This window comes from Eptatretus burgeri, chromosome 13, assembly GCF_056783735.1.
Source record: "Eptatretus burgeri isolate ZD-2024b chromosome 13, Ebu_testis_v1, whole genome shotgun sequence".
Lineage (NCBI taxonomy): Eukaryota > Metazoa > Chordata > Myxini > Myxiniformes > Myxinidae > Eptatretus > Eptatretus burgeri.
In genome coordinates, this window is record NC_140973.1 from 78,120,297 (window position 1) to 78,137,196 (window position 16,900).

The following is a 16,900-nucleotide window of genomic DNA, read 5'->3' on the forward strand; positions in this document are numbered from 1 at the left end:
TGCAAATTTAAATCGGCTATCCCCTAAAAAAATGTTTTTGGGGCGTGGCTCCGCCCATAATGGGCGCAGCACGCCCATTCTCAGGAAAACACAACTAGATCATGATATAAACCTCCCACCAAAATTTTATCAGGATCGCATCAAAACCCACGGAGCTATGCTCGGGACAGACAGACAGACAGACACACCAATAACGAATATAGTGGTCACTTACTGACTCGTGAACCAACTAGGTGGATGAGTTGGGTCGGTGACAAGAACAAGCCGATTCGATTTTGGTTCAGGTACGAATCCAGATCCGACCTATCGGTGGGATACAAAACGTCAACTGTTCAGCCTGGTGGAGGTATGGGCTCTACCGCGTGCCGTTCGAGTTATCCATGGATTACATGGTTCTGTTTTTACTTTAACCTCATGAACTTTGTATAATGCCCCTTAACGTCAAATTTTCCACAAGCGGTTCAATCAAAGTCTGGATTGGTTCTCAGATGGTAATTAAAACCATTGTTTTATGCATTTAATGGTGAGGTCATTGAAAATGACTAACCTATGACCTCTGCATTATGAAGCAGCTGCTATAATTGTACATTTGGTGTTTTAATAGGTGCAGGCGGTTCAGATTTGTAATATTTTGACAGGATATTTTTGACATTGAGGAAAATGTTCATTTGATGCTCTTGGTAGAGGTGATCAAGGTGATCATACGGAATGTGGATTTTGTGCAGGTATCAAGAACGCAGACAAGGATGAGCTGAACACCATTGCCTCAGATCAAGATGGTTCATTTACATTCTACGTGAAGGACTTCGACTTGCTGGAGGGCATTGTGGAACATGTCAGGCGGAGCATATGTGATATCGCACGCGGTCCAGGCGTCGGTGCCGGCCAGGCATCCACAGGTCTGTCCCCATAGCTGACGATGAACAAAACCGGTGGTTGTCTAACCCTCTCCGTCATTTTTGTACGTCAATCTAATCTCCTTTTTGATTGAAAACTCCTGTTTCTTCTTGAAAATTGTGCTTCCTATTATTTAATCGGTAACAGTTCCTTTTTCTGTGTAAGTGGTATGCTAGCTGTGCCGTAATGAGTATAAGGATGGTGAACTTGTTTTGAACGGTTTGTGGTTGGAATGTTGGGAGACCATGGATCAATGCATGCTTTACTGGGAGCACCAAGAAAAAGAAACCTGCCCGGGTTCTAACAGTACATTAATCTCATAACTGCATTTTAAACCCACACTTCAAACTCCATCTGCTCCAATGGTCACGCCCGTATGCGAAAATAACTCGAGCGAAGTCGATGCCATGCCATTGCAAATCCCCACTCTTCTTACGTGAAGCAAAGTTGAAAGATGGCAAAAAAGTTCCACCAGGAATGACCCAATATCAAATTTTGAGTTAAATATATGTTTTTTTTTTAATGTTTCGACCCCTGTAACCCCAAGTCTCCACACCCTGGAGCATGAACCAGGGGTCAAATCCCAAAAACCGTTACGTATTTCATGCGGCCCCCATTGTTGATTGTATATACAAAGTTTCATTGAAAATGTGACCGTAACTACATTCTTCGGTATTTGACCTTTTGACTCTGCCCCAAGGGGTGGGGCCAAAATGACGCTGCTCAAGTTTGCACCTTCCTGCCTTGTGGTGATCATAACTACCAAGTTTGGTGAATTTCTGCCCTACTGTCTAGGAGGAGATAGCATGATGGACAGACAGACAGACAGACAGACAGACAATTGGAGCCGATTACAATATTCCCCCCCCCCATTTTTTTCTTCCAAAAATGTGGGGATAATAAGAAGAGTACCTTTCTTCTTGTTGAGGTTCCACCAGTTTGGGTTGCCCAGCTAATGTATATATCTTATAAAGCAGTTTACTAGTTATCATAAGCCTGGTGTTGGCTTAACGGTTAATGTGGCTGGCTTCAGATCTTGGGGTAATAAGTTAAAGCCCCTGTTATGCCATTACGATGACACTAGATGGGTTGACTCAACCTGTTGTCCTTCCAAGGTCAGCAAAATGAGTACCAGCTTACTGGTAACAGGGGCACTGCATCAGCTGCACAGCTGCGCTCCCAGCAATGATGCAACCTGCAACCACAGGCTGCATACGAAATAATATTAGTCACTAGTTATGGTCATTAATCCTTAACTCTGTTGGATTTTGTCCATAATCCTTTGTTCTAATCTCATCATCGGATTAAGTAATCTGTGTACAATGAAACCTCCTCATGGTATCGATGTGACTCTCTGAAGAAGGTGAAATTAAACATTGCAGCAACAATTGAGAAAATAATCCTCTTATTGCAGAAAATTTGACATTAAGTAAGGAAACCGTCAAAGCTCTACATTGCTCGAGTCGAGCCAGGAACACATCTCCCCTCCCCATTTCCCCACTTCTCGTACGGCGCAGGTGGGACTTTTACCTGGGCAGCACAAACACTCAGTGCATTGACATGTTTCCCCACAAGCGGAGGGACTGATGGGCCCACAAACCTACAGGCTTCTTACATCTGTCACGAGTTAGCGCCAGGCATGACTGCACCCTCTACCCTGCACAGGCATGGAGAACATCAAAGGGGTATCGAGTCTTGGCGATGCACGGCTGGCTTTGTACTCTCAAAGGAACAATTTCCCATGATTTATGCACGAACATGCATGTAGTTTTCAAACCTCAAACATTGTGTTTATAACCCATGGCATGATGAGATGGATGAAGATCCGAATTCAATATTAGTTATGATCCTTAGAGAATAATGTCAAATTGATTGATTTAATAAAGATTCTTCACCATTGAGTAAGAGGCCCAAAAACGATAATATTTCGCATGATATTTCAAAAAGTTATCAGGCTCAAGATGTTCTACTGGATCAGACATTGTGCGGCGGAGGTATGCGCTCTACCAAGTGCCCTTCTAGTTTTCTCTGCAACTGCTTGAGTGATTAACACGAAACTTTCAACATAGGAGCAGCTCGCTACCCATGAGTAATTATTCTTTTATTTAACGAAGTTACACGATGATTGGATGGAAAATGCGGCCGGTGTTCTAAAAAGTCTGATTTCTGCAGGCACGGGCTTCAGGGTGTTTTACGTATCTCGTAAATAAATGTCATTTTCTGTCTGTCTGTGTGTAACACCAATAGCGCTAAAACTACTGGGCCAATTGCCATCAAACTTGGCACATGGACCAAGTTCGACACGGTGAACGTGGGCTACTTGATTTCATCTGTCATCATGGGGGTTTGGGAGGGAAGGTTGACGAAAATTCTCCATGTAAATGTGCATCGTGTCGAGTTGCCCAGTGGTGGCAGAGGGTATTACGAGTCAGTTGTGAAGATAACTTGCATTTTGCACTGTACACATCCCCAGAGAGAGGGAAGCCCCAAAGCGAACTTCCACTAATCGGGGGAAGGGGGAATGGGTCTCCGGAGGGAGGGGAAGAGGTTGCGTGGGAGTCCAGGGGTGGGAGGAGGGAAGGGAAGGGATGGGAGGAGGGAGGAAAGGGGCAGGAGGAAGGACCCCTGCTCATCAGGAATAAACAGACTCGACCTCTCTTTGCTCGGCCTCAGTCAAATAACTCGTGCTCTGTGTGTGCAGACAACAATTGTGTTGATTTGTGATTTTGTACGATGGTCACAGTCACATTGTGTGTGGTATTGTGGACATGATGTGCGTGATGCAACACATAACTAAGCATCAGTATAATGTTGTTGTTTTAACCCTCAACAGTGGAGAGGGTATTGCATTTGGGCCCACTTGTCTGTCTGTCCGCACAGAATGTGCTGACATAACCCACGGACGCCACCTAGTGGTAGCTGGTAGTACACGTTATCCTTTTTCAACCAAGTGCGTCAATAAAGAATGGACGGCACAATTAGAATGCTCGTATGTCCATAAAAAATGTACTATAAAACCACCAAAAAAACAAATCCGCGTGAGAGTATGTAATCTTTGATTGCTCGGTTGAGTTTTTTTTCCCCCATTGAATTTCATTGAACTGTTGATGTTCGATTCGGTTTTGGAAAGTCCTATGATGTGTTCGTTTTGGAACAGCTGTGTTAAAATGAGATAATTCAAAGTATTAACATATTTTGAGAATAGTATGATGTTATTAATAGTAATAGTGATTATGTTGGTTTCCTGTCTGTAGTGCAATCCATCTAATTATCCGGAGAATCGGAGCATTTTCTGAGAAATGCATGAAATGAGGTTTTCTTTCTTCTTCCATCCCACAGAGCCACCCTCTGTTTAATAACTTCGTCGTGGTTTGTGGTTTGTCTGTGACTCGAGGACAACCCTTTGATGCTTCTGCTACTCTTTTATGGAATTTCCTGAAAAATGATCTGGACTCGTTTAAAACAGCTGAGCACGGGCTCCTCAGCCAATCAAAACAAGTCGTTAACCCGAACTTGTCACCACCGACCTCCTCCCCATTTGTTTCTGCCCTGTTACTGGCGAGTCATTTTTGTTGCTTCTTTCTTGCAGGAGGAAGCTTTGCACTCAGTGTGAGCATTCCTCGGTTATAATAAGTGTATGTTCTCTCTTCTCCGATGGCATCACCCAAATGCCTTTCATCGAGTTGTTTTTCTTGCTGGAGGAATAGGAGAGGTGATCAGGTGGACGCAGGTGATGAATGAGAATTGTAAGATTTTGCTCTGCCATAAAGTCTTTGTTTTACTCGCATGTATCCAAGTGAAAATTAAACCACGGAGCATGTTTTGCCCTTGAGAGTGAGATGAAAGCCCCTTTTTATAATGTGGAGAAACCATGAGGGTGTTGCGTGTGTAAGTGCGATATGATATTGGGGAAAAAGGCCTTCACATGGTTACATTTAACTCGAGCTTGGTCGCTTTGGATCATATTTGTGATATGTGTAAGATATTGACGAGTTTTAACATGCAGAGTCTGTTAAAGTTTCATCCCAACCTAATGCTGGGATCATGGTGTTCTGGCTTTGCAGATGCATTCCCATATTGATGTGGTAAGTAAATCCAGTGCATGTTTGTACCTCGCATGTGGTCCATTAGGGGGTCAGCCCAGGCCATGTCTCACTGGAGCAATGATTCAGGATGTTTGGGCACGATAACTTGGAGCTTCAATGATGTCTTCAACCTTAATGTCACATTCCTGATTTTTTTTTAAAATACTGCACTGTATTACACCAGGAAGTGTTCAAATCTCATTTTTTTTGGAGTGACCCTTTTGAACCGTTTTGTACTTTACACTCCGCCCATTTGATTACGACTTGTAGATATGTGTGTGTGCGCGTGCACACGCACACACACACACACACACGCACACACACGCACACACACGCACACACACGCACACACACGCACACTCACACGCACCAGAAGCACCTCCTGTCTGTTATAGTGAGCATCACTGCAGATTATGTCTCGCACAGTAAAACCGCATAATCCGCACAGAACAACCATCAGTCTGCCACCCAGACAATTATTCCTCCGAATGCAAACCATTCAACCAGAAGGCACGTAATGTGACCAGCGGGAAAATCGAAGCATGAATATGATGAGCACTCCACTGGTTCCCATTGGACAACAGTCCACAACAGTCCAGACAGAATGATTCTGTATATATATATATATATATATATATATATATATATATATATATATATATATATATATATATATATATATATATATATATATATATATATATATATATATATATATATATATATGGATCTGGAAACCATTTGCATTCAACATACAGGTCCCAAAAGTCAGATCCCTTTCCTTTTGTCTCGTGGGAGAATGCAAAACGTGCATTGTGACTTCTTTTCGTTAGGTTATTAAATCTTTACCATCTAAGACCATCCAACAAACCATCTAAAACCATCCAACAAACAAACCGACAACACCACTGAACAAGCGCTTCACCCGCCCAACCGGCGACTCACTGTTTCGAGGCGAAATCTTAGTGAAGTACCTTTTTGGGCGAGTCCGCATGTGTGGAGTGGGTGGGCTTCCCGGTATGGCGGAAACCTGCCCAGAAAGGGCGGACCCATGGAAGCCCCGTCCAATCTGGGTGAAAAGTGACGTCAGTTTCACCAAGGCCTGTCCCCACTGAGGGAGGTCCATAAAAATTCCGACGCCATCCTCAGCAGGGAGTTCTGTAGAGAGGAGTCTCGAGAGTTCTGAGGGGGTTCGGTCGTGAGTTCTGAAGAGTTCTTGGAGAGTTCGGTGGAGAGGAGTTTTCACGGTGGTTGGACAAGGAGTTTTCACGGTTGCTGTGAGCAGTCTGGTTCGTTCTTCACGGTGGCTGTTACGGGGAGAGGAGTTCTGTGGACCCCGACTATTCGCCACGTGAGCTCTGCCACAAGCCACGAGTCCCACACGTGCAACTGGGACCAAACCGACGACCTTTGGCAGGTGCCGCACGACAGAGCACGCTTTCCCTCCGACGACAAGGTACCCACCAAAATCTGACCCCCGGCTTGTCTCTTCATGGCTGTGAGGGTCAAATAAAGACTGGGGTTTCGTGTGTGTGTGTGTGTGTGTGTGTGTGTGTGTGTGTGTGTGTGTGTGTGTGTGTGTGTGTGTGTGTGTGTGTCTGCGTGTGGGCCCGTCTGTAAGTAGAATTGTTTAAGTGTTTTTGCTTATTGTAAATATTTCCCTGCTTGCATATTCGCATCAAGTCTTGCCTTTGTCTTTATTTTACTGTTAATAAATTTATTAGAAATGTGCGCAGTCCGTTTCTGTCCCTTCTTACATTGGTCCAGCATGGTCCGGGTCTGAGTATAAGCGGGGTTTCATCCCTGGTAATCGGTCTATCCGAGCCGGCACGGCTTTGTCAGTTTCTGCTCGGCTGCACCCAACCGGAATTGGTAGTCGGTCGTTGGAACTCTACCGCAGTCGGTAGAGTGACCCAGTTCGAGCAAGTCTTGCTGAGGGCATGGCTTGCCCGGTAGTCGAAATCGCGTAGTTAATTAGGTAAATTGGTTTTAGACAAACAGACCCTTCGCTACGCGGTTGAGATATTAGCGTCCACGGTCGGTTCAGCGACCCGCCAGCTCACAGAATTATCTGGAGCGACGGCCGACAATTCCGGGGAGTCTGGTGGGAGACGACGTAACCTCCCCCACCTAGCGGTCGTTCTCGCCACCGACCCCCGGCCCACAACAATATATACATATATATATATATATATATATATATATATATATATATATATATATATATATATATATATATATATATATATATATATATATATATATATATATATATATATATATTGTTGCGAATTCGCGCCTGCCGGCGTGCGAACAGCCACGTAACTCGAATCGCGGCACATCGCCCACCGGACGGACAATTCTGTCGTGACCCTCTCGGACTAACGCCGGGAGCTAGTCACCGGTGGGCCTTTCGACCTCACCACGATCGTGCCAATCGGCCCCCCACGTGGGATAGGGTTGTTCGCCAAATTCGACCGACCTAAGTAGCCGCGCGGAGGGTAGACCGGGCGATCGCACCTCGCCGCAGGTCGACTCCGGGCACGGCCCACTTAAGCGACCCGTTCCGTACTATCGGGATAATCGAGCAGTGTTATCGTCGGCCTCGACGGTTCCGATTAATTATCGGGCATATTAAGCCCACTCCCAACCCTTTACGTGAAGCAAGATGGAGATTCAATTAAAGAAAAGACGAAGCGAAACGGGAAAACAGTTCAACATGATGCACATTTATTCCGCGGCACACGGAGAGCACACATATACAATTACAACAATTATGCACATATATCAAATGCTACAAAAGAAACACAACAGTGCAGAGATACTACCGACTTCGCGAGCACACGGCAACACTTACACAGTTTTACTTTACAGACGGCGCCAACAACACATTTACTCAAAAGCAAAAGAAAAGGGCCACCCTCAAAGGCAAGGGGGCAGACGGGGCCTGTGGGCCAATATTTGCGCGGGACCTGAAAGAGCGGTCAGGTCCGCGAGACCGGGTGGATTCTACCCGTGTCTTCGTGATGAGCCGCAAATGTGGCGGCGCGGCGGTGCCCCGACTTCGTGCTCCTTCGCGGGTTTCGTTGGCACTGCTTGGAGTGGGGTGGGAACGGGGCCCCCTTTTCGCACTATCTCAGTGCGGGGGGAAAAAGGGGGGGGAATTGTTGATGCTCTGGGGAAAGAGGATAGCTGGCTTACTTGGGTCCCATGCCGAGCGATTCCACTGCCAGCTCGTCGCCGACCACCGTTTTACTTGCCTCGAACCTGAGCTATTCGGTCTCTTCCCCCATTCTCCTCAGCCGACTGCAGCAAACCACCTGTACGCCCTCGCCTCCTGACTCCACTCCGCGCTCCAACCCAACTCTGCCCCAAAACTCTCTTCGCCCTTCCAAGGCCGACTCCCCGCTCCTCCAAGGCCGACTCTGCGCTCAAACCGACTGGACCGCGCTCCAAGCTCCAGGCTTCCTCTCTCTGCAGCTCCCCGACAGACTGTGAACCCCGACAGACTGCGAACCCCGACAGACTGCGAGCTCCACTCGGCTCTCTGACCTCTCCAGACTGACTGCGAACCCCGACAGACTGCGAGCTCCACTCGGCTCTCCGACCTCTCCAGACTGACTCTTCAGATTCGCCCCGCGCTCGGAACTTTATAGGCCGGCAGGAGAACCCATATGCAAATTTCTGGATCAGAACGAGCTCGGGGGTGGAGCCACGCTCGCCCATTGGACGGAGAAAAAGGGGCGTCAGTCTCCCCTGATCCTCAAATTTGCATATCTCGATTCTACACTGACGCGCCTGGAGGCGGGGCCAAACCGCCCCGCGCTTGCTGATTGGATGGGTCAGAAGTGGGCGTGTAGCATTCCTGATCCGAATTCTCCTCTGAAAGGCTGTATTTTGCACTCACGGTTCGGCGCGCACCTTGTACGAGCCCAGGATAGCCCGACGCTCGGTGTTCACCGGTGGTGCGGGAATGGCGGTAGAAGGAGGAGAGGTGAAGGTGGTGGAGGGTTTATGGTGGTGGTTTATGGCCATGATGCCGTTTGGAATGGTGGTGATGCGATGTTTGCGGGAGCGAGTTGTGAAGGTAAAGATCATGGCTGTTGGCGTTGTTGTTGTGAAGGTAAAGATCATGGCTGTTGGCGTTGTTGTTGTGAAGCAGCGTTGTGGTTGGTTCAAAATAAATGTAGAACAGAAAAACGGCTATCTCAAAGGGTCGCAGCCCGAATGAATCACATTAATTCCCTCTAAACAATGGGTTTGGGGCTAACTACACATGTACTTACAGAGATATCTCACCTACGGGACCTGAATGGTGGTTGCGAATTTCCTCAACCGCAATAATATATATATATATATATATATATATATATATATATATATATATATATATATATATACATATATATATATATACACACATACACACATACACACATACACACATACACACATACACACATACACACATACACACATACACACACCAAATCACATCTCTCACCTGTAATTGGAGGGAATAACCAATCAGCTCTCACCTAATTAATTACCCCAGGTGGCAGGTTTATCAAATAAATTAACTCCCATGTACTTCTAGCCAAAGAAAGCTGCATAAAGTAACCAAGAAGAGCCCTTTGCTGTTTCAAAGCATACCCGGATTCCTCTGCAGCTGCATAAAGCAACCAATAAACAGGGGCTTTTCTTGGTTGCTTTACGCAGCTTTCTTTGGCTCGAAGAGCATGGGAGTATTATTTATTTGATAATCCTAGCTACCTGGGGTAATTGATTTGGTGAGAGCTGATTGGTTATTCCTTCCACTCCAATGTCTCATCAAAATGATTCTGCATGGAATAACAGTGAAGATGGAAACAAAATAATGTATGAAATCCATTTTTTACTGGAAATGCTATAAATACCGCCTTGAGACAAACACTGCACAGACATGTCCAGAGATAAACACCGCTGGACATAACCACAGTGTAGACACGTATGGAGATGAACACCGTCCAGTTACGTCCACAGAGAGAGAGATTGAGGGGTGGGAGGGGGGAAGAGTGAGGCGGTGTGGGGGGAGAACAATGATGGGACAAAGAGAGAGAGGGTTGAGGGGAGGGGAGTTAGCAGAGAGACTGTTAGGCTTTATGAAACACACACACACACACACACACACACACACACACACACACACACACACACACACACACACACACACACACACACACACGTTCGTGCTTGGCCGAAATCAGCAACTTTTTGGGAATCGGCACATTTCAGTCGTTGTGATTTCCGACCAGTACGTACTGTATACAATCCAAAAACCTTGAGTACCTTTCACTGAAAAACAACGTTGCATTTATATACATTCAAGGAGATGTTCACAAACATTAATCTTTAAAAACAACTGCGTGTGATGGGTGGAAAAAATTTTGGCTCGGTAATTTAGAAAACACGTTGATATGGCAAATGGCTTGGAAATCAGGTGTTATCAAATATATTTTGATTTGAAACTCACAAAGATAAATATATAACCTTTGTAAAACAAATCCAATAACTGAATGCTTTAGAAACAGTCACGAGGACAAAGGAAAACCTGAAAGATACGGGATGAAACTTTGCCACCAGGCATGGCATGCCCACAGAGCCACAGAGAGTCCCTCCAAATTCAAATCTACCCATATGTACTATGTCCTTGTGTGCTGTATATACCTCCACCTAACAGCTGTATATACCTCCAAAGCTTTTGACAGGTCCACAAAGACCAGGTAGAGGTCTTTGTGGACTACTCCCTACATTTCTACTGGAGTTGGCGCACAGTAAAGACAATGTTGACTGTGCTCCGGTTATTTCTGAATCTGCACTGACTTTCAGGGTTTACTTCCTCAGCTTGTGTATTGATTCTGTTGATGATCACTCGCATGAAGATTTTGGCTGCAATTCTCAGCAATGATATACTTCTGTGATTGTTAGTCGGTTCAGTCACCTTTTCTTTTGTAAAGTGGATTATAGTCACATCCTTAAAGTCCTGTGGCACAACTTCTCTCTCCCAGGTGGTGCTGAATAAGTAGTGTGAAGTCTGTCTGTCAGGTGGCTTCCCCCGTGTTTGAAAACTTCTGAAGGGAGACCATCAGCTCCAGGGGCTCTTCCATTCTTCAGTGCATTTATCGCCTTTTCCACTTCCTCCAGTTGAATGGGGACACAGAGGTTGTCCAGGTTGAAGTTCATTAATGACAGCATCAGCGATGTCAGATTAGCAGTTGAGGACCTGCTCGAAATGCTCTGCCCATCACTGTATCATCAGTGTCGGCTCCGATACTAAAGGCCCTGTCACACCTTGACGATTTAGCCAGCTTTTGCCGACGTATGAAAAATTTGTCTAAAACGCTGGCACACGTCGAATACGTATGGGTAAGTTTTGTATACATTAAGAGCACGCTGGCATACGTCGTAGTACGCTAAGCTGTTAGACGAATTTTCCATGCTTGAAATTTTTCGACGTATGACTCACACGTTCCGCATACGCTGGCATAAGTTGTAGGCACGTTACGCGATCGTTGACACACGTCGACACACGTTACTTGTAAGTTACTCATAAGTCGAAACACGTCGAGGTAATGTTTAGCGTCAGTGTTCCAGACTCCATGGTTTTTATTATTTTTATTTTTTATTTTTTATTTTCTTCTGCATGATGGTGATGTTGATACTTAGATTTCTAGTGCGGTTATAATATAATATAATATAATTATTAGGCTGCCGCTCAACGATTTAAATCATAACCGCACTAGAAATCGAAGTGTCAACATCACCGTCATGCCGAAGAAAAATATAAATAAAAAACAACAACATGGAGTCTGGAACACTGACGGGTTCTTCCTGTGAAGCCCATTTTTATATACCAATTCCCCTAAACGCTGCCAATACGCCATTATACGGTAGCTGTAAAGGGGCTGTCACACCTTGACGATTTAGCCAACCGATGCCGATTTATGAAAAATTTGCCAAATACGCTGGCACACGTCTAATACGTTATGGGTAGGTTTTGTATACGTTAAGAGCACGCTGAAAAACACTGCCATAAGTCGTTGTACGCTGGCTTTAATCATTGAACTTTGTGTTTTTTCTCAAATTTTCGTATGCTTAAAATTTTACAACGTACTCGGCGTTTTGCTCACACGTTCCGCTACGCTGGCCATAAGGTTTAGGCACGTTATGCGGTCGTTGACACACGTTATTTATGTTACTCAAATGTGAAAACACGTTGAGGTAACATTTGCATACCCGAAACTTATTCATAAACTATAGGTAACATTTTATAAGCACGCTACACGAACGTTGTTCACAGCTCGCAACGCACTACTAGAAAGTTTCTCATACTTCGAAACGCATCAAAGTAATGTTTAGGGAACCCGTGACTTATTTATAATCTATGAGTAACGTGCTTGGGAATTAGTTGTGGAGCATGTCCTACGAACAAATAAGTATGTAGACTTATTTGACGTCTTCAAGACGACCAGAGAACTTACTGAACGCGTTTCTAACAAACAGCTGACGTAGAATGACGTATTCGCAGCGATTAGGGAAATTGGTATATAAAAAGACACTTCGCAGGAAGACCCCGTCTTTTTTTTGACTTTGTGGTGAGTACATTTCGATGTCATTCCGAGAGATGGAGATACGGCAACGCTGAGACGACAACACCTCCCTGTCCTCGAACATCAACATGAACCTCATCGAGTTGACACTGCACCAGTAGCGTGCCAATAGAGCCGGGAGAAGAAGACGTGAACGGAGGAGAAGGAACTGGGTGAAACCATGGATCGGGAGGCGACGACATTACGGCATATATGACCAGCTCTTGGTGGAACTCCGGAACGAGGACCATGCAACCTTCATCAACTTCCTGCGAATGCCCCCAGCGATGTTCGACGAGTTGCTAGCCAGAGTGGGTCCAAGGATAACCAAGCATTATTATGAAATCATTTAAATAGTCCAGTGGAAGCGATTTAACTCGTTCAATGGAAACGATTTGAATTGCCTTGCACCAGCGTCAAAAAAACAATAGCCGAGTGACAGCCGTTTATTAAAATAGTTTAGTGGCAGTCAATGGATAGCAAACATCACGTAATCGTAAACGATGCTCTCCCATGTTATGCATACGCTGGACTATCGTTGGGCATAGGTTGTGGACACCTAAAACACGATAAGCAATCGTTGGTATAACTCATCTATAAGTTATCGAAGCGTTCTGTGTTCATTACTCGTACATTATGCATTTGTGAAAGTCTTTTTTAATAATTTCAGTAGTAAAACAAAGAAATATTTCATCTTCGGAATGAGGAAAAAAAATTAGCCCTTACAGAACATCGAATGATGGTGCAAAGTTTTCTCCTATTCGTAAACGCAACGAGGATCCATCATCCCCCACAGCCTCCACATCACGCTCACATACTACTACTACTGACATACACATACAGCTACTACCACTACTACTACTACTACTACTACTACGACTATTATTACTGTCACGCCCACCTACTACTAGTAATAGTAGTGCTACTATTGATACTACCGGCGTTCACATCTTCTCACCATGGAGTCTGGAACAATGATGGGTTTTTATTGTGAAGCCCATTTGTATATACCAATTCCCCTAAACGCTGCCAATACGCCAGTACACGGGAGTTGAAAGTTAGAAACACTTTCAGTAAGTTCTATAGTTGTCCGGAAGACGTCAATTTAATTCGTCTACATACGACAATGTGCGTTTTACAAACGTTACAAATAGGTTCATAGCATGTTACTCAAAGGTTCAAAACATGCTCCTCATAGGTTAAATGCATGTTCCTCTTACGTTCATGGCATGCTAGTCATTGGTTCAAGGCCAGTTATACATAGTTTCAATGCACGTTACTCATAGTTTTCAAGCATGTTAAACATAGGCTAAGCTGACGCTACTCATTTGTTCAAAGCACGTTACTCATCGGTTAGAAATTTGGTTTCAAGTATGTTGGCCATTACCTTGACGTGCTTCGACTTATGAGTAACCTACAAGTAACGTGTGTTCGCCGTGTTTAAACGATCGCGGAACATGCTAGGAACAGATGCCAACCCATGCGAAACGTGTGAGCCTTAGGGCCCTGTCACACCTTGACATTTTAGCCAGCAATGGCAACGTATAAAAATGTATGTAAAACGTTGGCGTACGCTGAAATTTTGATGTTTTTTTTTAAGTTTTGGACGTATGCATTACGTATTAGTAATGTACACAGAACGTTTTAATCACATATAGACAACTTAGACCAACGAATGATTAGCGTGTTGTCGGCGTTCACACCTCTGCCCAACGATAGTCTAACGTATGCATAGCGCGCTGCAAGTATAGCCGACGATCACGTGGCGTAGCCTATTGCAAAGCTGCCGCACAATGATTCAAATCATAACCGCCTGAGAATTGGAAGTGTCAACCACGCAGTCACACCTTGACGATTCAGCCAGCGTATGCCGACCTCTGAAAAATTTGTCTAAAACGCTGGCACATGTCGAATATGTTATGGGTAAGTTGTGTATACGTTAAGAGCACGCTGAAAAACACTGCCATATGTTGTAATACGCCTTGTACGTCGTGAAATTTCAAGCATGCTGAAAATTTTACGACATACTCGCCGTATGGTTCACACGTTCCGCTACGCTGGGAATAAGTTGTAGGCAAGATATGCGATCGTTGACACACGTCGACACAAGTTCCTTGTAAGTTACTCATAAGTCGAAACGCGTCGAGGTAATGTTTAGCATACCCGGAACTTATTTTCTCCGTCAAGGCACATTTTCTTTTTTTCTCCTTGGCTCCGTGAAGGCAAGTGACAATATCTGAAGTTGTTGTTGTTGTTGCTGTTGTTTTTTTTATTTTTATTTTTATTTTTACGTTTTTTTTTATCACGAAATTTAAAATATATTCGGACATTTGCTTTTAAGTTTCGACGTGACAATATCCTTAAACAGAAAATATTCACAGAGGAGGAACTAAGAATAAGACATGAGTAAACTGAAGAGGCAATCGGACGTGACGTAACAGCAGGTGACGAAATATCGGAAGTTGGTGTTGTTGCTTTTTTATCTTGCCAAAACGAAGTTTTTGCAAGATATGTTAGTCAGCTTGTATGTTTTTTTTTGTTTTTTTTTTTATTTTTTGTTTGTCTATAATCACGTATAAATCACTCTGCAGAGCACAGTTATCATTGGAAAATTTTTGTAACTTCGCATATCAGAGGCCTATAGAGGTCACTTTCAGTGCACAAAATTTTGAAGGTCAAGGTCACTTTGTCGCAAATCAGGGGAGTCGACGAAACCCTTATTTTTTGAGTAATTTTGATCGGATAGTCTTCAAACTTCATGGGAATATAGTTCATGGTCTGGCGCTCAGCTGATTAATTTTTGGTGGCGATTGGCCTTGACCTTCATGGTTAACGCCTGAGGTCAAACATATTTTACCCCAAGGTCAAATTTTCAAGTTTTAGGAACCATATCGTGTAGTACCTCAAATTGAACACCTCGATGAGTGCTTTCTAGATATGTCAAGCTTGAGACATTATGACGTCATTTGGTGAGGTTATGAGGCAAATGCATATTTTTCATGGTTACTCTGCAGAACGATTCTCATCGGAATCTCTCGTAGGCAGATATTCCTCAAGGAGTCGCTCCTAGTGGATAGCAGCTCTGTTCACCTCAGTGTGACCTTAAAGAAGTCACACGTGGTCACCTTTTGGCAAGATACGGGTCACACTGCAGGTGACATTGGTTTATTTATTTATTTATTTTTAAACGCTGCCAATACACCATTATACGGTAGCTGTAAATTTGAAACACGTTCAGTAAGTTATGTGGTCGTCTGGAAGACGTCAATCAAATGCGTCTACATACGTCAATATGTGTTGCAGGTACGTTACTCATAGATTCAAAGCACGTTACTCAGGTTAGAAATAAGTTTTGGGTACGCCAAGCATTACCTCGACGTGTTTCGACTTATGAGTAACTTACAAGTAACGTGCCTCGACGTATGTCAACAATCGTGTCACGTGCCTACAACACGTTACTCATACGTTATAAATAAGTTTCGGGTACGCTAATCATTACCTCGACGTGTTTCGACTTATGAGTAACTTACAAGTAACGTGTGTCAACGATCGCATAACGTGCCTACAATTTATTCTCAGCGTAGCAGAACGTGTGAGTCATACGCCGGCATACGTCGTAAAATTTCAAGCATGCTAAAATTTGCGGACAACCGCAAAGTACAAGGATTAAAGCCAGCGTACTACGACGTATGGCAGTGTTTTTCAGCGTGCTCTTAACGTATACACAACTTACCTATTACGTATTCGACGTGTGCCAGCGTTTTAGAAAATTTTTTCATAAATCGGCATACGCTGGCTAAATCGTCAAGATGTGACAGCCCCTTTATGTCGAGTACGTCATAAAATTTTCAGCATGCAAGAAATTTCACGACGTATCAAACGGACTAGGTAATATGCCAGCGTACTTCAATGATTTCCAACATACTCTAAACGTATGCACAACTTACCTATGGCGTATTTGACGTGTGCCTGGCGTTGTAAACACATTTTTCATAGAATGACATACGCTGGCAAAACCATCAAGGTGTGACTGCGATGTTGACACTTCAAATTCTCAGGCAGTTTTGATTTCAATCGGCGTCCGGCAAGTTCTTAACTGGCTACGCCACGAGTTCGCCGGCGATACGTTTCGCGTGCAAAGGGTAAGTTAAACTATCTTTGTCATAGGTTTTGAACGCCGACCACAAGGTAAGCATTCGTTGGTAAAAGTTATGTATAACACAACGAAACGTTCTGTGCCCGTTACTAATATGTTATGCAAACGACCAACACGTTATGAATACACCAAAA

General features: G+C 44.2%; 1 protein-coding gene across 4 annotated transcripts in view; it reads left to right on the forward strand.

The window, feature by feature from the left end:
* Window positions 1-16,900, forward strand: part of COL7A1 (collagen type VII alpha 1 chain) — a 287,085-nt gene that overhangs the window by 17,703 nt on the left and 252,482 nt on the right. For all 4 annotated transcript variants that reach the window (XM_085853235.1, XM_085853234.1, XM_085853238.1 and 1 more), the window contains exon 6: window positions 726-899. In XM_085853235.1, the coding sequence (XP_085709361.1) occupies window positions 726-899 (174 nt within the window). The remainder of the gene's footprint in view (window positions 1-725; window positions 900-16,900) is intronic.